This window comes from Lynx canadensis, chromosome A1, assembly GCF_007474595.2.
Source record: "Lynx canadensis isolate LIC74 chromosome A1, mLynCan4.pri.v2, whole genome shotgun sequence".
NCBI lineage: Eukaryota > Metazoa > Chordata > Mammalia > Carnivora > Felidae > Lynx > Lynx canadensis.
In genome coordinates, this window is record NC_044303.2 from 79247981 (window position 1) to 79275134 (window position 27154).

At 44.1% G+C, this 27154-nt stretch overlaps 1 protein-coding gene across 1 annotated transcript in view; it reads left to right on the forward strand.

Moving 5' to 3' along the window:
• The window catches only part of MYO16 (myosin XVI), a 493885-nt gene that overhangs the window by 442858 nt on the left and 23873 nt on the right, over nucleotides 1-27154 (forward strand). Inside the window, exons 33-34 of the mRNA XM_030314012.1 lie at nucleotides 4722-4880; nucleotides 21379-21470. Coding sequence (XP_030169872.1) covers nucleotides 4722-4880; nucleotides 21379-21470 — 251 coding nt within the window. The remainder of the gene's footprint in view (nucleotides 1-4721; nucleotides 4881-21378; nucleotides 21471-27154) is intronic.

The window sequence follows — 27154 nt, forward strand, 5'->3', positions numbered from 1 at the left end:
GCTACACACAGAGCTCCGTCCATGCTCTCTCCGGACAGGGGGATGTGTTAGCGGAGGGGCCCCAGGCTTAAGTGGCAAGGGTGTAGTTGGAAATGAGGTCCAGGACGAGCCGGGAATCAGGTGGTGGATGGTCTCAGCCACAGGAAGCCTTTGGATCTCAGTCTAAATGAAATAAGAAATGAGTGGAGAGACTCGACTGGGCAAATGGCACCGTCTGACCTAGGCTTCTCAGCCTCAGCCCCACGGACATCCTGGGCAGGACCATTCCTCACCGCGGGGGTGGGCTGGCTGGCTGTGCATTGCTGGAGGCGTTGCAGCATCGCTGACCTCTACCCACTAGATACCAGCAGCCACCCCCTCCTCCAGTGTGAGGACTAGAAACGTCTCCAGACACTGCCACGTGTCTCCTGGTGGGCAATATCACCTTCTCTTGAAACCCAGTGTTCAAAGGATCACACCCACCCAGTGTGATATTTTCGTTACATAAAAATGAACACAGCAAAACTGAATTTCTGTTTTCTGAGATTTGCTAGAACTCTCCCCCTAGATTAAGATTCAACTCAACTGTGTCCACGTTGCATGCTTGTGTTTAACAGTCGTATCCCAGTGGAAAGGCCAAGGCTTTATCTTTGAGTCAGATCCCAGGGTGATTCATTTCTCCCGTACCTGTAACAACAGCACCAGGCAGGGGTCACAGAGCAGTCCTGTTTACAGGCCGGGAGAAAACAGCACAGGTATTCAAATTAAGTCGTGTGGTGAAGCAGCCAACCAGAGGTGCCACTGAATTGCATAAACCACTGATTACACAACACGCGCAGATACAAAAGTGATTCAGACATACCTCGAATCGTTATACAGGATTTTACAGCACACACTCCTGTATTTGTTTGCTTAGATTTCCTGAGAGTCTCAGATATTTTCTTTTGCTGTGACTGTGACCGCCTTTTCTTCACCCTCAAAACCCCAGCGGCCACCGCTTGGAGGCGTGAACAGGCTTCGCGGCTTGGTTTGCTCTGGATAATTCCTCTTAGAATTCTCCCTAAAGGATGCACTCGTATTTGCACAATTATAAGTAAGGCTTCTCCAGGCTTCGTGCCGGTGTCCTCTTGATTTTTCGCTGCTGGAGTTCCTTCACTGCCTAAGTGCAGGGTCCAGGCACACTCTCCACGAGGAATGTTGTAACCACTCGTGTACCGAACTGCCCCTTTACAGCAAAATCAAAGTGTTGAGCGTTTCTGCGTTTGACCCTCACTGTAGCTGAATCAGGCATTAACAAGTTGGGGCACAGACGTCTTTGCGTGTTTGGATTTAACTTGGAGCAAAGGCGTTTATGAGCAGAGGCTGACACAGAATTTAGTAAGCCAAGAACCATCCCCGCAATTAATATTAATGAATATTGGATAACGCCAAAGTGGAGACGTCTATATCGATGTTGCAACTCTTTCAGTGGCTGGAATATAATGCTTACCCTACGGTTCCCAGTTCATTACCACCGAGGCACGGTGATCCAATAAAGCCACAGGAAAACAGCTGCCTTATCCTTTCGATCAGCAAATGAAATGATGGAAGACTTTGCATAGAAGGGCCAAGCGGAGGAGTGAATGTGGGTGGATGGCGGAGCCGGCCCGCCCCGGTCTGAACCCGGCTGCAACACCTACTAATTGAGAAAGGTTTGCGTGTGGGTAACCTCCCCAAACCTCAGTGAGCTCATCTCGAAAACGGGCGTGGAAGAGACAGCTGCTCAGAATCAGAAAAACCAGATGTCACCTCTAGCAGAGCCGTGGCCCGGCATAAACCCCCAGGCCATGGTAATTCTTGTCAGAGCAAAGTGAATGATCACCATCAGATTGGCCGTGAGCGCTTGCCTTTTACATGAAGAAGGACTTAAATCCTCTTTCCAGTCCGAAGCCATCCTTGGGTAGACATATGCTTTTAAGGTAAACGTAGAAAGAAAATTTTAGTAGGTCGTGTAAGGATCCCAGCCTCACGTGTAGGACAAGTTTAAAATCAGTCCTTGGCTACAGTTTAACCTGACTGGAAATATTTTTAAAACACTCATAGCAAAATGGGAGGTGTTGACTACAAATACGTGGGTTGTTTACGAGCTGGGAATCGGTTATGAGGGAAACTAGCATTGAGCGTTGGTACCAAGAGTGTAAGCAGTATCTTGGAGGGTTGAGTTTTGTCCCGCCAGATGGAAGGGGACTGTCCCGAGTTACCCAGTGAGGGGTTTTCTGGCTCACACCCTTGGTAAGCTCCTTCCTGCAGTGGCCTCCCAGGCCCCGGGCCATATGCATGTCCCCGGTCCCACCTGCCCCTTCCTTCCACATGCCCAACCCATTAGGACCCTACAACCTGGTTCCTGCCTTACGTGTTCACGCGCGAGGGACATCGTCTTTCTCCACAGTCACTTTTTTCCCTCCTTCTCTGAGCCCCAGCGCGACCCCCTAAATATGCTTCCCTGACCAAACTGCCTGACACGGTGACTCTCACCCCCGCTGCCCTTCAGCTTTGTACCCAGCCTGGAGGCTGCCACTTTTAATGATCCGCTCGTTTGTTTACTTCTTGGTTGTCCTACTGGGAGGTGAGCATCATAATCGCATCTGGAGCATCGGAAGAGTGTCACCTAGTAGGCATTCAGCAGGCAAGTGAATTAAAGAATGAAAAAAAAAAATAGCTTGAAGAGAGGCAGACAAATATGTCTTGAGATGGCTTTAAAAATTTTTTTAACGTTTATTTATTTTTGAGAGACAGAGCTCAAGCAGGGGAGGGGCAGAGAGAGAGAGGGAGACACAGAATCCGAAGCAGGCTCCAGGCTCCGAGCAGTCAGCACAGAGCCCGACGCAGGGCTCGACCTCAGTCCACAAGATCGTGACCTGAGCCGAAGTCAGATGCTCAACTGACTGAGCCACCCAGGCACCCTGGAGATGGCTTTAAATCCAAACCAGTTTTACTGACTTTCAGATTTTTTTAAATGGCAAACTACAGTCAACCGAATGAAATAGATACTCATTTAGTGCCAGCCTGTTCGATAACTGCTCATTGTCGCGACCTCACATGGTTCTGACCCCCGGACCTCACGTTCGCCACTGTTCTTATGCACACTGGCTGGGCCAAAGCCTTTCTGCCTAGTTCCTAAATGCGACCTGTCAGGAGCTGCAGTGGCTCCCTCGGTCCCTGGAATCTCAACTCCCCTGCACAGTTTTCAAAGCTCTGTCCATTTTGCCTTCATCCAGCATTTGCTACCTAAAAACCCCTTCCCATCTGGGCAGACCTAGCTCCTCTCTGTGCTTTGGGGCCAGACTCCACTTGTAAATGACAGGTCACTGTGGGTCCTCTGACCAGGAGTCCCACTGGTGGGCAGGAAGAGGCAGGGCTGGTGAGGACGGGGTGCTCTAGGTCCAGGGAGTGCATACAGCAAAGCACAGAAACATGGGTCAGTAAGGAGCTCTGGATATGCCTGGATATGCAGCGCCCCTTGAATGTAAGGTCAAGGGCAAGGGGAGATCATGTCTAGAGGGAAGAGTTAAAAAGGGTCATGGCAGGTGCAGCCTGGAGGCACAGCTCTGGACTGCTGGCCTTCTCCCTTTTTTCTTTCCCTCCCTCCCTCCATCCTTCCTCCCTCCATCCATCCTTCTCCCTCCTTCCTTTTCTCCCTCCCCCCCTCCTTCCTTCTTCCATCCAACCTTCCCCCTTCTTCCCTTCCTCCCTCCCTCCTTTGGGATCACTGGAGATGAACTGTTCTACCACATGTAAACTACAATAAAGCGAATCATGCTTTTTATCCCTTTAGAATAATTTGTTAGCCTAAAACTTGAGAAAGGCCAACCTAACAGCAGTCACAATCCACTGTGTCCCAGCAAACAAAGATCAGAAGCAGCATGCTTATTCTGGGGTGAACAAAAATCCCCCAGTACGTTGGAGCTTTTTGAGGTCCCTGGGGAAGCAAGAGCCAATCACGGCTCACTAGCCAGTCCAACAGAGGGGTCCCGATTGGGGGAATGGGAGGTGGCAAGGGCCACACCTGACCTCGTGGTGGACAGTTGTGCTTGCTTGACATGCTCTGGTCTATGGCACTTGCTGTGTTTTACTTTATTATTCCTACATAATTAAAAAAAAAAATCTTCATTTGGCTCTTTGGCCTAATATGGACAACAGTTTCCATGTTCATAGATCTCCAAGCCCCCGATAGGGGACGGACAGTGAACAATTAGGTAATGTGGTTAGTGTACAGAATCCAGAAGTGGGGGTGTAAAGTTTAATCTTCCTAAATGGATAATAACTAATTTTGTAATGATGCCGAAAATATATTTGTGATTTTTTGCAATCTAGAGGGTTGGCTCAGCTCTGCTTAATTTAATAATTGAGAAAACTTCTGAATTTATTTCCATGCTTCTTTTAGGAAATAGTGCTCTCAAGACACACAGGGCTACAGTGACAGGTTATTAGACTACGACATCAAACTTTGTGTATAGATATGCTTGAAAATAACAAATCATGAAATTCATTATCACCACTTAATATTTCCTATGATGTGTTAGAGTGTTGTGGCAAAATTCGGTGAATATTTCGTAGGCCGTAAAGTTAATTAACGGTGATTATGAATTTACCATACAATTCAGGTTTCATTTGGTAAGTTTTATTATTTTCTTCTAGTATTTTATTAAATTATTCGGTCCATTTTATCAGTAAAGAATAATCCTTTCCGAAATTTGTTTTAGGTTTTGAGACTAACATGAACCTAACTGGCCGAGATGATCCTGGTAGAGCAGAAATTGTATCCGAGACTCAAGATAGAAATGCAAATAACCATGGAATTCAATTATCTAATTCCCTCTCAAGTGCTATCACGGCTGAAAATGGGAATTCTGTCTCAAATGGTAAGTGCTTTTTAAACTCGGAAGTAAATAGATGAAAGTATTAAGCTCTATCAACTTTCTAGGGAGAATGGATTTGAGACATAAAAATGAAGTAGGCTTAAAAACTGGAACATAGATCATAAACTTTACTGTAGCGTGTATTGTAGCATTTTATTGGTTAGGTTAAAGAATTACAGTTGCATTTGGTGTTAGTTGACTTTTCAGAGATTGTTACAGAGTATCTCATATGTGGGAACCAATATAAAATGAGATTATACAGGACCAAAGGAGGAGATAGGTGCTTTAACAATAGTTTTAATTTAAAAAAAAAAAAAACATACCTTTTTCTTCTCATCTCTGAATGGTGTGAAGGGAAATAATATTGAAGTCATGGTAAACACCAAACAGGCCTTAAGCATTTAATTGGAGTGTATCAATGAATGCATCATCTAGAACTTGGCTAGACTGTGTGTATCCAAAATAGCGGCTTAGACAAAGCCACTTGAATCTTGGGAAGATTCAGACCAATCTTTTCCTGAGAACATGCAGAAAAGCTGGCCAAAACTTTCTTTGTTGTTTAATCTGATTAAAGGCACTAGGAAACTATTAAGACAGTGAGATCCTGGGAAGACACTGAGGAAGGCGGTATGGAATGTATAGAGACCAAGCAAGGAGGCCGACATTCTAGGCTTTTCTCTGAGGGACGTCCAGGGCACTTTCCTCGTCCCCAGAAGGCAACTCAGAGGCCGGGAGGGACTTCTGACTGCCTCCAAGGATTGTGGGGAGACTAAGTCCAGGGCCTGCCAAGGCCATGGGCTGGAGCCTTGAAGTGTCCAAAGGTCAGGTGGACCCAACTAGAAGCCACAGCACAGTTATGGATCATTTCAATCCCTGATGTTGGACGGAGGTCCTCCCGGACTGACAGGGCCCACCGGTGCCTGGGAGGCAGAGTGTGTGTGTGTGTGTGTGTGTGTGTGTGTGTGTCCCAAAGGACAATTACAGCATCTGAGGCTTCAAACTGCTCTAACAGACCATTTTTCAAATAATTCAACACATAGTCAAAAAAAACCGAGCACATGAGGACAGAAAGCAAGATGAAAAATGAACAAGCAGAAATATCCGTCGATTGCCATTACATCCATGGGGTCCCGAAAGATTGGAGTTCAAACGCACATACTTTAAAATAAGTATGTTTACACTCTGCCCAAGGAGATAAAAGAAGGAATCAGCAGAAACAATGGGAAACTATAAAAACGTGTCAAATGGAAATTCTGAAATTGAGAAATAGTCATAAAATTAAGTACAACAGAGGATGGGTTTAAAGTTAATTAGACACAGTCATTTGGGAGAAGGGAAAAAAAAAAACAACCTGGGAAGTGGGAGATAAATCAGAGGATATCTGGAATGAAACACAAAGAAGCGAAGAGAAGATTAAGGGTTCCAGAAAGTGTTTGGAGACATGGAAGTCTTGGTTGAGAGAGTCATCAGAATTTTAGAGAAAGAGATTATGCAGGCAGCGGAGAAGACTGTGTCCATGTGAATGCCTGTGTGCAAATGATTATTGATAATCACCTACAATGGATATCCTTCCAGGAGCCTGGGGGGGCTCAGTTGGTTAAGTGTCCAACTTCAGCTCAGGTCATGATCTCACAGTCCATGGGATGGAGCCCCGCGTCAGGCTCTGTGCTGACAGCTCAGAGCCTGGAGCCTGCTTCGGATTCTGTGTCTCCCCCTCTCTCTGCGCCGCCACCACTTGTGTTCTCTCTCTCTCTCTCTCAAGAATAAATCAGCATTAAAAAATACACATATTTAAAATGGATACCTTCAACTGGTGACCGGGTCATGTTCGTTATCTACTCCTGTGTAAGAACTACTGCCTTCCAGAACTCAGAGGCTTAATTCAACAAAAGGTTATGTTTTCATACTTTCTGTGGGTCAGGAATCTGGCTGTGGCTGAGGGGAGTGCCTTTGTTGCAAGGTCCCCTGTGAGGCGGCTGTCAACTGACTGTTGGCCAAAACCCTAGTCATCTTGACGCTTGATGGAAAGGTGGCCCAATTTCAGGATCACTTACATGGCCGCTGACAGGCCTCACCAGCCCACTCACACGGCCTTCACCATAAGGGTGGCCTCGAACCAGGGCAGCTGGCCATGAGAGAGCAAGAAAGAGCATCTGGGTGGGGGCTGCGGTCCTTACCTAGCCCACCCCTGCAGGCGACGCCCAGCACGTCTGCCACATTCTGTCTGTAGGTCATCCATGCCGGCTACCTGATGGGAGGGGGTTAGATGAGTTGTGAGTGCCTGGTGGTGGGCTCACTGGGGGCCATTGTATAGGCTGCCTGGCACGTGGATAAACAGCCAAAAAAGTTTGGGGGGGCACTAACCTTACATGCCACGAAACGGGTGCCTCTCAAGCACATTGCGCTAAGTGCAGAAAGAATCCGACATTGCCCAAGGCTGCGTGAGTGGCAGGGGATGGTCTGCTGTCTAGTTCCGTCCAGGCAGCTGTAGCAAAATACCCAGACCGGGCGGCTCATCAACAGCAAAAGTATTTGCTCACAGTCCCGGATGTCCACGATCACGATCAGCGGGGCCCGTGCGGTCGGTGCCGACGTGGGCCCTCCTCCACCTGGCTGATTGCCAGTCTCCCTGTGTCCTCACAAGATTGGAAGGAATGAGCCAGGGCTCTGGGGTCTCTTTCAGAAGTGCATGAACCTCAGTCGTGAGGGCTCCAGCCTCATGACCTAATATCCTCCGAGAGGCCCTCCCTCCTAAAGCCATCACCTTGAAGGCTGGGATTCCAAAATAAACGTTTGGGAGGAGGGGGGACAGACACTCAGACCATAGCAGACTGCAGAGGGCCATGAATTGCCGTTGACAAATAAGAATGTACATGTTCCTCGAAATTTATAGACATCTTTCTGTCTATAAATGTGACTTTTCTTGAAACAAACAAAGCCTGAGTAGAATAAATAAAAACAAAACTGCTCCTAGGCATATCATAGTGAACCACGGGTAACTAAGAGTGAATCTTAAAAGCAGCCAGAAGTTAAAAAAAAGACAAGTTCCAAAGAGCAACAATGGAAGTCCAAAGACACCAAAGTCACGTATGTCATGTGCTCAAATAAAATAATTGCCAAGCTAGAATTAAAAAAAAAAAAATTGTTTGTTTATTTTTGAGAGAGACAGAGTGCAAGCAGGAGAGGGGTGGGGGGGTGACGCAGAATCCAAAGCAGCTCCAGGGTCCGAGCTGTCAGCACAGAGCCCCACATGGAGCTCGAACCCACGAACCCTGAGATCATGACCTGAGCCAGAGTCGGCTGCTTAATGGACTGAGCCACCCTAGTGTCCCTAGATTTTTATAAGCAATAAAAAACTTCTGTAAGAATGAAAAGGAGCTAAAGATAGTTTTAGAAAAAGGTAAGAACTGGAAGATGAAGGCCAGGCATACCCAAATTCTCAGAGATACAAACAGGAAAAAGAATGAAAAAACCAAGCGAAGTCGAGATGGTAAAACAGCGTTTCTGATCACGCACAGATAACTCAAACTAGCTGTAATTTCAAAGGCCACCACAGAAAGAATAATAGTGGAGTATATAATTTCCAAACTAATAGAGAGGGTAAAACAGATTAATAAAAGCCAGCCCACCCAAAAGTTGTCAAAAAAGAGGTAAACCGGAGATTTCTGGAAAACAGGCCAGATAGAAAGGTCGTAGGTGGTAGACACAAAAGCACCTTTGAAAATGACTAAACTCGAAATCCATGAAATTTTAAGAGACCCGTTTAATGTGAATTTCCATTATAGATGAGTTGATTGGGGTGCCTGGGTGGCTCAGTCGGTTAAACATCTGACTTCGGCTCAGGTCATGATCTACCAGTTCATGGGTTTGAGCCCCATGTCAGGCTCGGTGCTGACAGCTCAGAGCCTGGAGCCTGCTTCGGATTCTGTCTCCCTCTCTTTCTGCCCCTGCCCCACTCATGCTCTGTCTCTTAAAAATAAATAAACATTAAATATTTAAAAAAAACATGCTATACTTTTTTTAAAAAAAGGTGAATTGATTAATACAATATTTTAAAGCCTAAAATTTCTGAAAACCATGTAAAACATGATGCTTAACATTTAAATGTGAGGGGAAAATACAGAATATTGGAACGGATGCCAATGAAAACATAACAGAACGCACAGGATACTGCTAATGTCTTAATCAGTGGAAATGTACGTCTGTAAACCCATACATTACAAAAGAAGAAAGGCCAAAAATTAGGTTTTTTAAATGTCAACAAGTTTGAAACAGAACCACAAATTAAACACCAAGCAAGTAGGAGGAAAGATGTGACAAAGGTAAGAACTGTGTCACTGAAATTTATGACAAATAGGTAACAAATAACAAACCCAAAAGTTTTCAAACAAAAACAGTCTTTGCAGCATGAATAAAATTGCCAAGTTTCCTGCAAGGGTGACAGGGAAATAAAGAAGGGGACCCAGAAGGCCAACTCTGGGGACAAAGAGACCTGCCACAGATCTTACAGAAATGAAAAATAATACTGAGTATTGTACAAACAGTTTGTGCCAAGACAGTTTTGCCAATTTACTTATTTATTTTTAATTTGTGGATTTAGATGAGGAGACACATTAAAAAACAAATACAACTAACCAAAATGGACCAAAAAAAAATAAAAAAGGCTAAACGGTAACGTAAATATTAAATTAATTGAATTTGTAATTGAACACTTTTCTATGAGGAAAACACTAGGCCCAAATGACTTTTCCAGTGAGTTGCCTCAAAATTTTAAAAAGGACGAAACAATGCCAATATTACACAAACTCTTCCAGAGACTAGGGATACAAAAGAAGGGGGGAATAAAGAAAAGCTTCCCAGCTTGCATAAGTAACCACTTAATTTATGACGAACTTGGCATTGCAGGGCACTGGGGGAAGGATAATCGATGGCTACCCATGTGAGGAAAACAGTGAACTTGACCCCTACTTGGTGCCCTACACACAAAAGATTTCTGGTGGATTAGACATCCAAGTGTCAAACATAAAATAAAATTTGTAGTAGAAAATATAGAATGATTTTTTTTTAACTTCAGAGGTAGGAAAACAAAGAAGAACTTCTTACACAGGCCACATAAGAGTGCTAACCACAAAGGGGAAAAACTGTGTGTGTGTGTGTGTGTGTGTGTGTATATAAGTATACACATGTATTCAACACATTTAACTAATGAAGACTCATATTCAGAGTTTACTTATAAACAAGACTATTGAATAGGAAATTGTTTTTGGACATTAATAAGCACAAACATTTTTCAGAGCCCAACTTCATTGGTAATTAGAGAAAATGCACATGAAAAGCACAGGAGAACGACACACAACACAACACAACCTGCAGAATGGGAGCACTGAGCGCAGGGGAGGAGGGGCTGCAGGAGGAGGGGCTCCTAGGAAGGGGAGCTGGGGGAGGCGAGCGGGGTTGAGAGATAGGGGAGGGGCTCTGAGGAGAGGGGTTGAGAGATAGGGGAGGGGCTCTGGGAGGAGAGGCTCTGGGAGGGGGGTGCTGGGGAGGAAGGGCTCCAGGGGGGTGGGACTCTGGAAAGGAAGAGGGGGTTTGGCGAGGGAGGGGCTGGGGGGAGGGGCTCCAGGAGGGAGGGACTCTATGCATCCCCCATAGGGATGTCCCCATCCTGTGTCAGAAGTCCCTCTAGGTCCAGGAGAACATAGGGAGGCTGGGGGTGCAGCTTCTAGGCCTAGTACATTGCCCGCCCACGTGTGCTCTCCGCCAGGGTCCAGAGCAGGAGGAGGACAGCGGGTGTAGGATGAAAACCAGGCACGGCATTGCGGTGACAAGTCACAGGTTACCTGGAGGGACCAGAGGCAGGTAGTCGGTGGGGACAGAGCATTAAGGTCTCCAGAGCAGTGTGGGGATTCTCTGTTGACACTCGGAAAAAAGATTGTTGGAATCACACGCAAGGAGAAAAACCCAAATGTGTTTAGGAATCTCACCCACCATATTAAGCAAGGATAATGAATAATGATCAAAAGTAGGCAGATCACAAGGCAGAGGCTTTTTGGTGCAATGGAGGTGTGGGGTGGGGGGTGGCAGTAAGTATCTTACATCAGTAAGATACAGAAGGATTTTTCTACCAGCAAGAAAGACCGCTAGAAAAAGGAAACCACTGACCGAATTGTATTGCCACCGCGAAAAGACCAAAGTTCAGCAAAGAATGATGCAGGCTCTCGGGACCCCAAAGTATTGTCCTGCCTTTAAAAAAAAAAAAAACGTTTCTTTATTTATTTTGAGAGAGGGACAGCACAAGCAACGTGGGGGAGAGGGGGCAGAGAAAGAGGGGGAGACAGAATCCCAAGCAGGCTCTGCCCTGTCAGCACAGAGCCCAACGCAGGGCTCGATCCCGATCCCAGGAGATCATGACCTGAGCTGAAGTCAAGAGTCAAACACTTAACCAGCTGATACACCCAGGTGCCCCAGTTTTGACCTTTCTAAACATCATCTCCTGACTGAATTTCACAGCTTTTAAAAATAACATATTATTAATGTGGCATTTATAATTTCATGCATGTTATGAAAATTATACATGTTTTAGAATAGTGCGAAGAACAATTCTTTTAGGGAAGAATAATAAAGAATAAAAACTACCATCAATCCTATTACCTAGAAATACTCCAAAAATGTCTATTATTCCACTGTGTTGAGTTTTATTTTTTCACACAAATGTGTGTATCTACATCGTATATTTGGCGTTATTTTTATAAAGTTTGAGTTATACATGGATGTAGTTTTACTGTTCTGCTCCCCCCATTTGGAATACCGTGGTATATCTCTGTGTCAACAACTACAAATCTGAGTTGATTACAGATAGCCATACGTGTGTTCAGTACATGCACTCCATCCTTTAGGGCTGCCAGGATTTACAGTAAATAAGCTGTCAGACAGCAAGATTGTCTCCCACCTTTCCACCCTTGAGACAACATCTTAATTAAAAGAGGAATTTTGTAAAACTCCCCATGTCAATGTTTGACGTTCACATCTATGTGCATCTGTTTAGCTGGACGTATACAGATACGATCTTCCTTTTTTTTTTTTTTTTTGAGATACAATCTTTCTTTTAAGATGGTGAATTTCTGGGGAGTTAGGGTGGCTCAGTCTGTGAAGCATTCACCTCTTGATTTCCTCTCAGGTCATGATCTCACAGTCCTGAGATTTAGCCCTACATCAGGCACACTGGGTGTGAATCCTGTTTAAGATTCTGTCTTTTCCTCTTTCTCTGGCCCCACCCCCGACCGCACATGCACTCACTCTCTCTGAATAAATTAATACATACACACATAAAGTAAAAATTTTTTAAATTAAAAAAAATTAAGATGGTTACTTTCTGAAATCTCTGATGTGAGAAGTAATTCCTTTGTGAGGAGGTAAAGATAACAAAAACAATTGTATACCCTTATATTGAACTTAAATAGTCCTAATATAATAAAAATGGAATTTGAGTGACAATAATAGCCAGCAAAGTCAAAAACCAATGGAACAGACAAAAAATCCTCTAGCCCCAGATGGAAATTTTTGTGGAATACATTGCCTGAAATTAATAGTATCACATTAAATATGTAGGGCTCTCGGGCTTCTCAACTTCAGCATCTGACAAATGTTCAGACCCTAGAACACACTACCCCTTAAATCTCATAGGGACCAGAGTTTAAATTTTTTTTTTCAACGTTTATTTATTTTTGGGACAGAGAGAGACAGAGCATGAATGGGGGAGGGCCAGAGAAAGAGGGAGACACAGAATCGGAAACAGGCTCCAGGCTCTGAGCCATCAGCCCAGAGCCCGACGCGGGGCTCGAACTCACGGACCGCGAGATCGTGACCTGGCTGAAGTCGGACGCTTAACCGACTGCGCCACCCAGGCGCCCCGGGACCAGAGTTTAAAATAAAGCTAGTTCTGAGTTGTCATCAATTGATGATCCCTTGGAAATAATCAGGAGCCACATGCCCAAAAGGAAAATTATTTCAGTTGGGATTTCAGTCTTTCAAAGCCACTTGCCACGTTTATATGGTTCTACTTTCGTGAACACCATGGATGTCCCGGCTCTTGCCACCTTCTCATCATCATTACAGCATCGGGCACCGTGCCGTGGATACTTAGCACTGGGTAAGCACTTACCGACCGGGGCCATGTTGCACGTTACATAGGGACCAGTAAGTTCTGTGCAGGGTGTGGAGTCAGAAAACTTCTGCCCATCAGTATGATAAGAACTGACCCAATATGACACCTGTGCCACGCCTGATGTAGGTGTGACCCATCCTCGCTCTGAAAGCGGTTACTGGTACCGATTCCTAATTCACCAGGGATAGTCAGTGTGCTTTCTAAATAAAGGCACAAGATGGAAATAAATGTTTAAAATAACTTGGAATTCTAATTGAATCAGAAATAGTGTTATTTTTCTAGGAAATGATTTATCTTGAATGCCAGGATCTGCATGCTACCTCTGCTTCCCAGAAATAATTCTCTGTTTGTTCGTTTGCTGAAATATAGTTATGTGTGGGTAATTATAGCTATCATTTACTTTAATTGCCATCCTTTTACTGATGTGAACACAGACTTAGATCTTTTTTGGTATACTTAATTATTCCCTGGACTTGTGGTTATTTATCATTAGATTAAAGAACAGTTTTCAGTGTTAGGACATTTTCGTTGTATCACACAAAATATTGTGAGTATAAAGATGTTTATTTCGTGGGGGAAATAAAGACATAAAGAAGTTCCAGCCAGGCCATTTTATGTTCAGTATGATTTGCTTGCTTGCTGCTCAGTGAATATACATTTTATTGCTGGGCATCAGGAAACAAATGGCAACTAAAGAACATAGTCATTACATTTGATTTTACATTTGTCATTCTGTGAAGACTATCTCTCTTTTTATTTGCGTTATGTTTATCGTTGGTGCGCAGTAAGGGTTATCTGGGTGTAAAGGGCTTTCCGTGGGGACGGACTGGATGGGACGCTCTGGGACCTGGAACTCTGCATTTTTTGTAGATTCCGTATTGAACCGAGCGCCACTGGAGCACCAAACCCCAGTGATTCTGGAAACATCTAAAAACGGCTTTCGTCAGCCCTGCTCGAGGTAGATGTGGAATGCTGGCAGGGCTCCTCTGGTTGGAGCCCGTGAAAAACATTCGCATATACGTTTTACAACATCACTTTGTTTATGGGAATTGTATAGATTCTTTGGAACTCATACTGTTGTCTGACTCAAAAGCTGACTGCCAGGAGGAAGCAAGCCTTCACTTGACAATCTGGAATATTGTGCAATTATCTATTTTCAGCAGCAGAAGGTAGCTTTGCAAAGAAAGCCAGCTTCTCGGGCATGTAGAAAGCCCTGCCCCACTCCTTCTGGCTAAAAATATTTTGAAGTCATATTGAATAATTGCTAATTTGGACTCCATTTAATTAAATCTCCTCCACTGTAGTTAAGAAGTCCCGATTAAAAACAGCTGGATTCAAAGGCTGACTGTTCTTTCCTGGCAACGCTGCATTGTTCCTGTTTGCCTGTGCTCGGGCCCCAGCTCTGAGGTTCATTGATTCCATGGCTGTGAGCAAATTACTTAACCTTTCTGGTCCTCTGTTTTCTCATCTTAAAAATGGGGGTAATCAAGGGACCTGCCGTATGGGATTGTTATGAGGATCTGGTACAATGATGCCACCCCAAATAGTGCTCTATATACATTACCTAATACACAGATATCAGAAAAGCTTAGGTTTCTTGGAGCTGGAAGATCACTGAAAAACGTGTCCAATAAAAACAAAAATGCATGATGTCGATAAGGCACAAGGCCGCGAATTAATTTGTCCAGGACCAGACAGACTGTAAAGCTAGAATCTATGCTAATGACATCGACCCCAATACACACATGCATAGAGTCAAACTCGCATATCATTTTGGTGGAATGAATGGATGTCGGGATTTATGGGAGCGTTCCAGGAAAGGTTCTGTTTAATCCCTTGGAGGGTTCGAAGATTCAAAATAATATAAAGGACAGAATGGCCTGAAGAAGCCTAGTGAGAGGCAGGTGCACATCAGTCACAAAGCATTTATTAAGCACCAGTTGCATGCAGGCATTGTGCAATGCGTGCAGAGCAGTAGGAAGTCTAAGCAAATCACGAGGTGCTCTTTGGGTATAAGCAGAGCATATGTAGAGCATTAGCATTATGTGTCAAGAGAGATCACAGAACAGGGCAGCCAGTGACAAGTGTCAGGTCAACCACACAAAAAAGGAGCGCTCTGGTGTTGCCACCACGTGGAGGAAGAGATTCACGAGGGCTGGGATTTTACAGATGCTCCTGGTGAGGATTGGGATTTTCAAAATGAAGGAGATTCAGACTAGAAGGGCACACCTTCCAGGGAAGAAAATCTATCTCCGTGGCGGGATGGGAGTGAGCTACTTTGATGGCGTAGGTCAGTGAATAAGATGGTGTTGAATGCCAGTTCAGAGAGTGTCTCTGGAAGACTGGTCTTTGCTTGGAGAGGGTGGGACACCATACATCGGCTCTTTTGGAGAAACCTCCCTGATTGTGTTACTCAGGGTGAAGACTGGTCTTTGCTTGGAGAGGGTGGGGCACCATACCTCGGCTCTTTTGGAGAAACCTCCCTGATTGTGTTACTCAGGGTGAAGAGTGGAACAAAGCCTGAGGTTGGGAACAGCAGGTGTGTGTTGGTCCTGTTAACACCAAGGAGAATGTTCCAGGGTGGACTGGGATAGGAGGGAGAGAACAGCGCACTCTTTCACAGAAGAAACGGAGTTCTGAGAGGTTTATCCTGTGGGTTGGGTTTGGAGTTCGAGCGATGAGAAGGACTTCTGGCGGTAGACAGTCGTGACATAAATGCTGGTGATAATTTGGGAGTCTAAGGGGAGCTCCAGGAGGGAAAGATAGGGAAGGCAGGATTTTCACGGGAGCTGGAGAAATGGGGATCATTTGCAGCATCAGAGGAAAAGTTTTAAAGAGAAATGAGGAAAAAATCTGACCACAAAACCATGTGGAGTGCCAAGCTTTGAGAAACATACTTTGAGAAGGACCGGCATGGAGATACGGAATAAATGATCAGAGACGGGAACGCCAGCATGCAGTTTCACAAAAACCAGGAGAATCATGACTTTGAGATCGGAGGTATTTGGTAAGCTGGGAGCACACACAAGGAGAATCATATATTGCTATCAACTAAACACACTTGGGTCCCAACAGAGCCTCAGGGATAGTGGCTGGCAGATTCTAAGGGGTTCATTACTTAAGACTCAGAGCCACACCACCCTCTCCAGCCTGCCCTATTCTTCTCTTCTTAGAAGGCTCTACATAAACCCACGGGGTTTTATGCGTAGACTTCACCACCGCAGAGTCTCTCCCTTTTCAAAATCACCTTACAAACTCAGGGAAGTCCAGGGCCTGGATCCACACTGCACATGATGAGGAGAGTGTCCTAAATACACTTCCCCTGAGCATCCCGGGGAAGGATGAATTGACAAAGCTCTGAGAAGCACCCACTGCTCAGGGAGAGGAGCAGGGAGCCTCCTCCCTCTACCTGGCCCCTGGATCAAGGCTGATGACTTCCTGACTCCCCCCTGCCAAGCCCCAGTGCCAAACAGCATGTTGTACAGAGTGCTGCCATCTATTACGTGGCCCAGATCAGCAGGTGCGGAATGCCTTCTTGAAGCCTCTGCATGCTTTCTTTGAACAGAAGAGCTGGGTATCTGGGGGGTAGGACAGGGACAGTTTCAGAAGTTCTTAGCCCTTGCTCTAATTTGGACAAGCATGGCTCCTTAAACGGATGGTTTCATATCAAATGGACATGCTTAGCATTTTGAGGCCCACTGTTGCCGCTGTAGTAAGAATGTGTTGAGGACACAGAACTACATCCACTGGGAATTATCACCACAGAATGGGGTCTGGGGACAAGGCTGTGGCTGCAAGAAAACGAAAGCACGTTCATGAGTATGTGCGAGCAATTGTCCGTGGTAGAAGCCTTCAATGGAAGTCGACAAATAAAGGTTCCAGATTGACCTTCGATGGCCCTCAACACTGATCAAGAACCTTTAACTTGGTAGGAACACAGTAGAATTCTTTACCCCAAGACTTGGGGCCTTTTCTGGGGTCTTTGGCTAGCTGACAGGTGAAATGACACAATTGCTACATCTTTCTTTTCTTTCTTTTTTTCAAAGCTAATGAGAAGTAAATGAAACAAAATTGAAATAACGAACATCCCAAAGCTTGGTCATGGGCACGTAGACTTTCCTTGCGTATTCTCTTGACTCTTATATGTGTATGAAATTTCAGTAACAAAAAGTTTTGAAATATTTGTTATCTTGACCAATAAGGTGGCTAAGTTATTGTACCTTTATGTGCATTTCTTTGGGTACTTAATGAAAATGAACATGTTCATCATTTAAGGGCCATATACTCTCTTTCCTCTCTATACATATTCTTTTCCCATATTTTAAAATCTGCCAGTAGGTCCTTTATTTTGATTTGTAGGATGTTTTAAGAACAATAGAGCCTTTTATTTAGTGTATTTAAATATTCTGTATTCTTTTTCATTTTTTAATATTTTATATTTATATATAAAATTTATGTAAAATATTTTTATATGTATAAATTTTTATGATTTTTGGCATATGTTTATTTTTAAATGTTCAAATAGAGATAGTAATACATTTTTCCTCCACAAATTTTTTTTCTTCTGGTGTCACTTTTAGATTATTTGCCTTTAACACATGCTGCTTCCGATATGACAATAAGATAGAAATCTTTTTGGTCAAAAACAAAGCGGAACAAAACTCTGCCTTCTAACATCGTCTGCACCTCCAGGGCTGCCTGGCTATTACTTTATCTGCTGCTTCCACTTTCTGGGTATATTGGCCCAAGTGGGGTTCTCCCACCTGTTTGCTACAGACATCCAGGCAGGGTTTTCTGCACCCCAGGCTGGTCAGTCTCAGCTTCTCCCCCAACCTGCACCTGCCCAAGGGGAGGAGATACCATCCACGCCAAGGTTTCCAGCACCGCTTTCTTCTCCCTGACCCCCCCTCCACACCGGGGTCCCCACACATTCACCTGCCCCACACTGACACCTTCTGTCCCTACCCTGGTGACCCTGCCACAGGTTCTGGGATCAGTGATTTCTTTAGTCAACAGGTAAGAAATGCCTCTTCACTCACCACTCAGGTAAAATGGCATCACATCCCATCCCCTCTGGAAACCCACAGTGTTGTCTGTGGCTTACAGACTACTGTCAGACATCTGTGAGATGGCATGTGAAGTGCTTGCCCTTGATCTCTCTACCTTCCAGCACATTCTGCAGGGGCCCCCACTGACCACACCCTCTCAGTGGTCCTTTCCTGAGGCATGGAACCATCTGGAACTTCTTCCCTGGAGCTCTCCCAAGGAGGCCCATCTCACCTTCTTGACCATTTGGAGCCTTCTCATCCCGGAATGCCCAGACCCTTTGGCGTCCCCACCATCACATTCCCCTAATCCCCTCCATCATAATTCATCCCTGCTCTCTCCAGGATGCTGACTAACCCACAAATCACCCTGCCGTGTGTTCTGGTGGGAGGCCACTCCTGTGCAATGGCAGGACTTTCCTTTAGTCATTGTATTTCCCAGTGCCTTATTCAGACAATGACCACAAATACTTCTTAACTTTCTTCATGACATGATATATAGCACATTATGCTATTGATTTGGCTCTGAGTTTGTATCCTCAGCACACTGAGTTTCTGTTTTATTTGGGGCGCAAACTTCTGATTTATAATTTAGTTTTGGAAAATGGATGACAGCTTTCTCCCCCACCGTCCAATTCCTGGAACCCAGTGCTCCAGAAGGTGGACGTCTGTCCTTGCTTGTCAGTCAGTTCTCTGTTTCCCCCACCAGCCCCCACACCTCTGACACTCATGATACACATGAATCCCGGACTCGGCTGTGCCCTCCTGCCTGGACACCCAGTTTTTGCTGACTCCCTGCTTATTTGGATGCCTGGGATTCCAATTTGTGACTGATCTCAGATGTCCATCATTCCTCCCTCCTGGTTTAGTTTCCAGATCACTCAAACACTGATTGATTGGCCCCTTTCCCACACCTGCTATATATAATTTCCCCTGGCCAACTTCAGACATTGCTGTTGCTTGTGGCCAGGACCCATCTTGCCCCATGACTTCCATGTGTAGGCCTGTCTCTTTCCAGGTGCTGGCCCCAGTGTGCCTGGTCTCGATGAAGCTAACCTTTCCATGCCAAGGCCTTTGTATCTATAACAGGAAGATTGACTGGGGGTAGGGGGGCTTGTTATGTGCTGATAGGGTTTCTGTGGACTTCCTGGGGAGCTCACTCACTCCTGATCTGAAAAGGCGTGCAGTGATTTCCTAATGATCTTGAATTTGGGAAGCCTGTATATGTCTGAGCAATTATACCATACTGGTTAATTACAATTTTAGAGAAGAGCAGCTATCACTTCATAATTTAAGGCCCCTGGATTGAGCTCATTCCATCAGGTAATTTTCCTCTTTTCATGTTTCCATCTTTTTTTTTAATATGAAATTTATTGTCAAATTGGTTTCCATGCAACACCCAGTGCTCATCCCAACTGGTGCCCTCCTCAATGCCCATCACCCACTTTCCCCTCCCTCCCACCCCCCCATCAACCCTCAGTTTGTTCTCAGTTTTAAAGAGTCTTTTATGGTTTGGCTCCCTCCCTCTCCAACTTTTTTTTCCTTCCCCTCCCCCATGGTCTTCTGTTAGGTTTCTCAGGATCCACATAAGAGTGAAAACATATGGTGTCTGTCTTTCTCTGCCTGACTTATTTCACTTAGCATAATACCTTCCAGTTCTATCCACGTTACTGCAAATGGTCATTCTTTCTCATTGCCAAGTAGTATTCCATTGTGTATATAAACCACATCTTCTTTCTCCATTTGTCAGTTGGACATTTAGGCTCTTTCCATAATTTGGCTATTGTTGAAAGTGCTGCTATAAACATTGGGGTACAAGTGCCCCTATGCATCAACACTCCTGTATCCCTTGGGTAAATTCCTAGCAGTGCTATTGCTGGGTCATAGGGTAGATCTATTTTTAATTTTTTAAGGAACCTCCACACTGTTTTCCAGAGTGTCTGCACCAGTTTGCATTCCCACCAACAGTGAAAGAGGGTTCCTATTTCTCCACATCCTTGCCAGCATCTATAGTCTCCTGATTTGTTCATTTTAGCCACTCTGACTAGAATGAGGTGTTTTATCAGTGTGGTTTTGATTTGTATTTCCCTGATGAGGAGTGACGTTGAGCATCTTTTCATGTGCCTGTTGGCCATCTGGATGTCTTCTTTAGAGAAGTGTCTATTCATGTCTTCTGCCCATTTCTTCACTGGATTATTTGTTTTTTGGGTGTGGAGTTTGGTGAGTTCTTTATAAATTTTGGATACTAGCCCTTTGTCTGATATGTCATTTGCAAACACCTTTTCCCATTCTTTCAGTTGTCTTTTAGTTTTGTTGACTGTTTCCTTTGCAGTGCAGAAGCTTTTTATCTTCATGAGGTCCCAGTCGTTCATTTTTGCTTTTATCTTTATGAACAAGTCACTTGTGACTCTCAACTCCTGTCTCCTGTTGGTGCTGAGTCAGCGGTGGTTTTGCCACCAGGGGGACATTTTTTGGCTATCTCAGTTGTGAGGTGCTACTACCATATAGGGCAGAGACCAGAGATGCTGCTAACCATCCCACAGTGCACAGGGCAGCCCCACAACGGAGAAACTTCCAGCCCAAAGCGCCAGCTGCGCTGAGGTGGAGAAACCCTGTTTCTATCGTGAGGGATCACTGATAAAATCCTTTGGTGCCTATGGGGACTTCTGTAGTATTTCAGTGGGGGCTATCCATGTCCTTGAACCCTCTATTTGTCCTGCAAGGCTGGTGATGAATTGGTCTGCTGGGGGTGGGCAGCTACCGTGGCCTTTTCCTCATAGGAGTCCACCAACCCCTTCCTCCCCATTGTGTGTGAACACTAGCCAATGGAGTTCGTGTGACGCGTAGACTCGATAATGTCTGGTCTGTCCTCCACTCCCCTCTTCGCCTCCCTGCGGCCCAAATGAGATGCCAACTTTTTCCACTGTAGTGGCCCAAGGTACCCGTTCACTCTCTGAGGCCTTTAGGCTCCTCCCGCTGCTGTCGCTGCTTCACCAAACTCTCCTCAGTTTCCCCTACAGTACTTCTCTGCTCACTTTGTGCCATTATGGAACATTTCCTCACCATCCCTTCATTGCTTTTTTCAACATCCTGCCTCTTTTATTTAATGGAATTGCAACAGTATTTTGTGTTCCCATGTTTCCTTAGGAAATTTTTATCCAATGAGTATTTGCTGACCATCATTTCCATCCATGAGATGTAAAAAGTCGACTTTTCTGCAGTAAGTATGCAGCTTTTTTTATTTGGGGGAAGGACACCCAACTTAACCTCGACTTGGTGTTGACCTCAACAGGTTTACCTGAAGAAGAGGGGTTCCCCAGATTTTCTGTGAGCACCTTCACGACCTCATCATTTCAGAGACAGAGAGAGACCCACACCACTCAGGTAAGGACCCTCAGATATTCACATTTGGAGTGACAGCTGGAAATAAGTTACAACCAGAGACTTGGTGTGGCATGACCAAGAATGTACGTTCCTCCTGGACTAGACCACACGGTTGCTCTCACTCTGGCCCTAAGTACCTCCAGCTCAACATCCCTCTCTCTCTCTGTCAGCAGACTCCAGCTCTCTGCTGGTTAGAAGGGGAAGAAGAAGAATGCCCAAAACAAACAAAATGTAATACTTTTAAATTGAATATTGTAGACATGATTTATGTTGTGGTCTTTAAAAAATCACTGTCAGATGAAGACGATGTTATGTCCACTGAGTGATGCTAACATAGTTTCCGCATTTGACTTCCGCTAAAATAGGACTCTGAGGGCAAAGCGCACAGAAATAAAATGCTTGAGGCACCTGTGGTGTTACGGCATGCCATCCTATCTCGTTGACTGCCTCTAAATTCCACATAGCCCAGATTGATGTAAAATATAGCATATGGGGGCACATGGTCAAGCACACGACTCTGGATCTTGGGGTCATGAGTTCAGGCCCCACGTGGGCATAGAGCCTACTCTAGGGGCACCTGGGTGGCTCAGTTGGTTAAGCGTTCGACTCTTGATTCCGGCTCAGATCATGATCTCACAGTTCCTGGGATCAAGCCCCACATCGGGCTGTGCACTGACCGCAGGGATACTGCTTGGGATTCTCCCTCTTTCTCTCTCTGCCCATCCCCCACTTGTGTTTTCTCCCTCTCTCTCTCTCTCTCTCTCTCTGTCTGTCTCTCTCTCTCAAAATGCACAAACGCAAAAAAATAGGTAAATAAAATGTATCGTATGATCAGGACACTATAAAGCCAAAATGAGATTACAGTTCACAAAGCCGTTTTTGACATGTTTCAGTGATTTTGTGTATATGCTTAATGTGTTTGGCTTTAAAAAGTTCACCAAACTAAAGAAGATTATCGCTTCAAGAAAAAAGCAAACAAAAAAAAACCAGCGACACCACTAGTGTGTTTAGAAAGAAAAAGGGTTTATATCATATAATTTAGTGTTCTTTTAATGCTGAATTTTAAAATATTTAAAATACTGTTTTTGGTCATTATCTTCAAAAAGATGACTTTGCATTGCAAGGTGAAACACACCCAACAATGTATCAAAGAGCTTGTTATCAACAGGGTCAAAATTATTGCTTTAGCAACAGCGTTCTTATTTTGTATGGAGCTATAGTACCACTTTGATGATGTCAAATATCTACATCAAAATCTTTTTAAAACACTCAGTGGAGTATCCAGATGCTTCCATAAAGTCGACAACCCAGCCACTGATCTGTTTTCCTCTGCATACTTGGCATTATATAGGTAAGTCTATTGGCATCAGCTGAGATTTTTTTCCAAATAACGCTGGTGAGGTAGTGAGAAAAATCAATAACTTTAATCTTAAAAATAAATCTTACAGTATGCAGTCGGCTCAAATCACTTGCACTGATGTATAGGTACTGAAATAGAAAGAAAATGCTGATAGGCTACAATAACGGATCGTCCTATCTCCCCTCCGGTCCTTAGAGGTGTATTGACTTTACTTTGTAAGCCTTACAGATGCTTTATCTGAGAGAATTCACAGGGGGAGCCTACTTGTAAGGAACACTGGTTTGATTTTTATTAGAAGACTGACTCCTATACTTCAGAGCACAGATGCCGGCCACCTGACACCCTTCCCGGGGCTCCCACTATAACGTGGTTCATAGAGAAAGGGTTAATTTTGAAAGAAGGTAACTTTTTCCCTGGTCTTGCATGGGTTTGGCTAAGAAGCAAATAGAGATGGGAAAGATCATGAGGAATTAGTGTCCATTCCTACCTGTCAGCGGGGACTTTTTGTTCAGATGCAAACAGTCTTGGCTTGCAGTCATCTCACAGTGCCTTTCTTCAAGGGAGCAGGAAACCAGGCTCATTTTCTTCCCTGTAAAGTGTGGGGATTCTCATGCTAGGACACGTTTCTCGCTGTTGAAAAGCTGTAAGAGTTATGTGAAATTGCGCATTTAATGGCCACACGTCTTTCTGCGAAAACGACTCTTGTGTGACATATTCCACAGGAAATATGGACACATACAGGCATATCGCATTTTAAATTTTCTACTAATGCAATTAGATAAGAATTCTATAAAATCAGCCCTCGACTGATTGGGTATGTAGCAGTAAAATTAAATGTTGACTACAAATTGAATTTCTCTTTGTGGAGGTCTAGAGTTTAATTGGCATCATCAAGGATTTTAGTGAAATCCCTTTAAGAAAGATAAAATGCATGTGCATTATTGTAGATAAAGAAAACAGGAAACAGATTCAGTCATTTGCCAAAGATCATAGGGAAAATTCGGAGTGCATGGTTTGAATGGATATCAAGATCATATGTCCTATTCCTGAGAATGAACGTGACCAAAACCCATTAAAAGGACTGCAGGAGTCGTCCAACTTTTTCACACAGTTTGAAGACTTTTTGGTCAGGACAAAAACCTAAGTAGCCATGGTGGACATTTATGACTTGGCTTTTTAGCTGCCAGTCACATGCTGAGATTTCTCATGATGAAAACAGAAAGGGAGAGGCTCATCCTTCCTTCCCTCCTTTGTGAGGTAGACGATACGTGTGAGGGGGGCTCAGCCAATCTGTCAACCGTGGATTATGGCATGAGAGACATATGATGGAAGGGACGAGAAGAGTAGATGTCACCAAGGAGGTGACATGTGGCAGAGGTGACTTCCCTCTGGGGCAGCTGTTAGGCAGTGTTACGATGACCTCCGGGCACTGAATCCGCTTGGATTCCTGCCCACTTGCCACACAATTTCCTTCTCACTCCAGTCTCTCTCTCTCACCTTCCAGTGAAGGTCCGACCTGGACCAGATGTCCAGAATTACTTTTCGTGGCTCGCAAATAAGAATTTTCACTGACACCGATATAGACGTGGAACGTTTTCTCATGAGGGTAGCACCTCAGCAAAGACTAGTAGTCTCTTTCCTCAAGGTGCAGGGGAGAGACAATGTAGTTTATGTTCTTTTCCATCATAACATTTCTTACAATTTGCAAAACATAATGACTTCACAGAAATGTAGTAAAAATAGGGGCGCCTGGGTGGCTCCGTCGGTTAAGCATCCAACTTCAGCTCAGGTCATGATCTCACACTTCGTGGGTTCGAGCCCCACGTTGTGCTCTGTGCTGACAGCTCAGAGCCTGGAGCCTGTTTCGGATTCTGCCTCTCCCCCTCTCTCTACCCCTCCCTTGCTCGCATTCTGTCTCTCTCTCTTTCTCAAAAATAAACTTAAACAATTTTTAAAAAGTAGTGAAAATATATTGCCCTTGAAATATTTGAAAATAATGAAAGCTGGGACCTTAGCCATATCGTGAATGTGGCTGTGTTCATTGTTGCTCCTTATAGCGAAGGCTCTGTAGGTCCTTGCTGTGGAGCAAAATAGAATAGCCATGACCTTACACAGCCAGCAGTGAGTGCGTGATACCTTGCAATCCCGCACGCTGGCCCTGATGGGGGCTTTGTGGCACTTCCCAGCGCTCAACTCTGCAATCCCAGAGATCCAGGTCGGTTTTGAAATTAGATGGTGTTTATAAAAATAATATGCCATTTATCTACTGGCTATTTTATGAGATGTATAGTAGCTTTTTTAAAAGAGTGTGTGCCATTTGGCATGAAAAGATCCGTCCGAAGTAACGCAGCGGCAGGAGACTCAGCAGTGAGGGAAACACGGAGAGCACCTTCCAACCCAGAGTGACTTAGCTCTTTTCGCCGTGATTGCAGTCCTCTGCTGACTCAGAAGGCCGGGTAACCTGACACAGGAACCCCGTGGATTATAAATAGAGCAAAATCATGAACCCCGTGGGGGAGGGACCCAAAGGCAGGAGGGTACAAGGAGGGAAGGGATAAAATAAAATTCTCAGTTCTTGCCCTCAGCCTGAAGTCGATTTATACACCTGTTTAGGGCTCTACACCTACTATTGACAAATGGGCCACTTTCTTTTTTCACTTGAGCGTACCTTATGTATGTACATTCTCATTTTACCTTTACTACCGTCCACTTCTCGCCATTGATTCCTCTCAGGTTGTGTTCTCCTCGACGACATTGTGTGGTTCATGATCTTTGAGTTTCATTGTGGGCAGTTATCTTATTACTTACCAAACTTTTTGTTATGATTTTTTAAAGAGCATAAAAAGTTATCATTAATATCTGTCATATTCAAATATCCGTCGTAAGAAATCATTGGTGGTCTCAGATAAAAGAGTGGCAGTCCAGCACCCAAGAGCTTCATGAGTATTTAGCCCACTCAGACCACCGCCACCAAAAAAAGCAGAAACGTAATCAATGTCAATTGATCCACAGTCAAGAGACAAATTGTTATGTGGTTTGTTTTACTGAACCAGCAAAGAAACCTTTTTGTAATGTCACATATCACCAAGTGAAGACTGGTGGGGGCACTAAATAAAGCCAGTGCCTTCTCAGTATTTCATCGTATTTGTCACGTGAATGCCTGATAGGTATCATGGCAGAGAAACAGTGCTAGATAAAATAACAAAATGTAGACACACTCAATCATTAAGGGAGGATTCTAAAGCACATGGTGGGAAATAGAAATTAGATAACTGTTTCAAAAGGCAAGGTATAAGTATTTCATTTATAAGCTGCAAACACGAGACAAGACGTAGCATGGGAGGCTCGTTCACACAGCTGAGGTTTCAGGGAATCGGCACGCACCCCTTGTGACTTCCATAGTACGTGCCAGAAATGAAGGCAGTAAATTAATTTGATGGTATGAGTTGAGTGGCAGCATTTTCAAAAGAGAAGGGAAGAATCCTGTATAGTTATAGAGAAACTTGCGAAATAAAAGACAAAAGCAAATCTCCTATTTTGTATTTTTCCTCCATAAAATTGCACCCTGTGTCTCTCCCAAATGCATTCAAATGCATATTTTTCTAGTGAACACGTTGACTATTATCAATGAGGAGATAATTCAGTTTTAAGAAATATGAGAAGAATGCAAAATAAGAAGGTCTTGTGATATCTCTCCATGCTCACCTTACAGATGGGAAAGCTGTAGTGAGTCAATACCATTGTATGAGGGAGGAAGTAACATTGCATCTGAGAAAATGTGGTTGAGTACAAATTCTAGTTAACTTAGGAACTGCACTATTCCCTTAAAAAGATTTAATTTTTAAAATTAAAAGAAAAGAAAAAACTAAAAGAAAAAGAAAAACAAAACTAAAGAGAAACAGAAAAAACAAAATTTATGGGTACAAATCCCATAACTGTTATTTAGCAGGTAGGTACAGAACGTAGCAGTTAGTTTTCAAATTGATTAAAGAAAATATGTGTAACATGTCAAGCCTGCAGCCTGCCATATAACAAGTGCGTATAAACAATGTTTGCTATGTTATCTTGGTGTTCTTTTTTTTTTCAAGGTCAGTATTCTGAACATCAATTCTGATTCTAACATAGTAGATGCTATCTAAAATATATAGGGGGTTAGACAGAATCAGCATGACACAGCACTTCTCTGGGATTTTGATAAAATGTGGCTGGCATGTATGTGATTTTCAAAAACATTTTGCTATGGAATACTATATATTTGGGGGGGGAGCACAGTGACGAATAAAACACCCAACTTCAATAAATCGTTACATTTCACCATATCTGC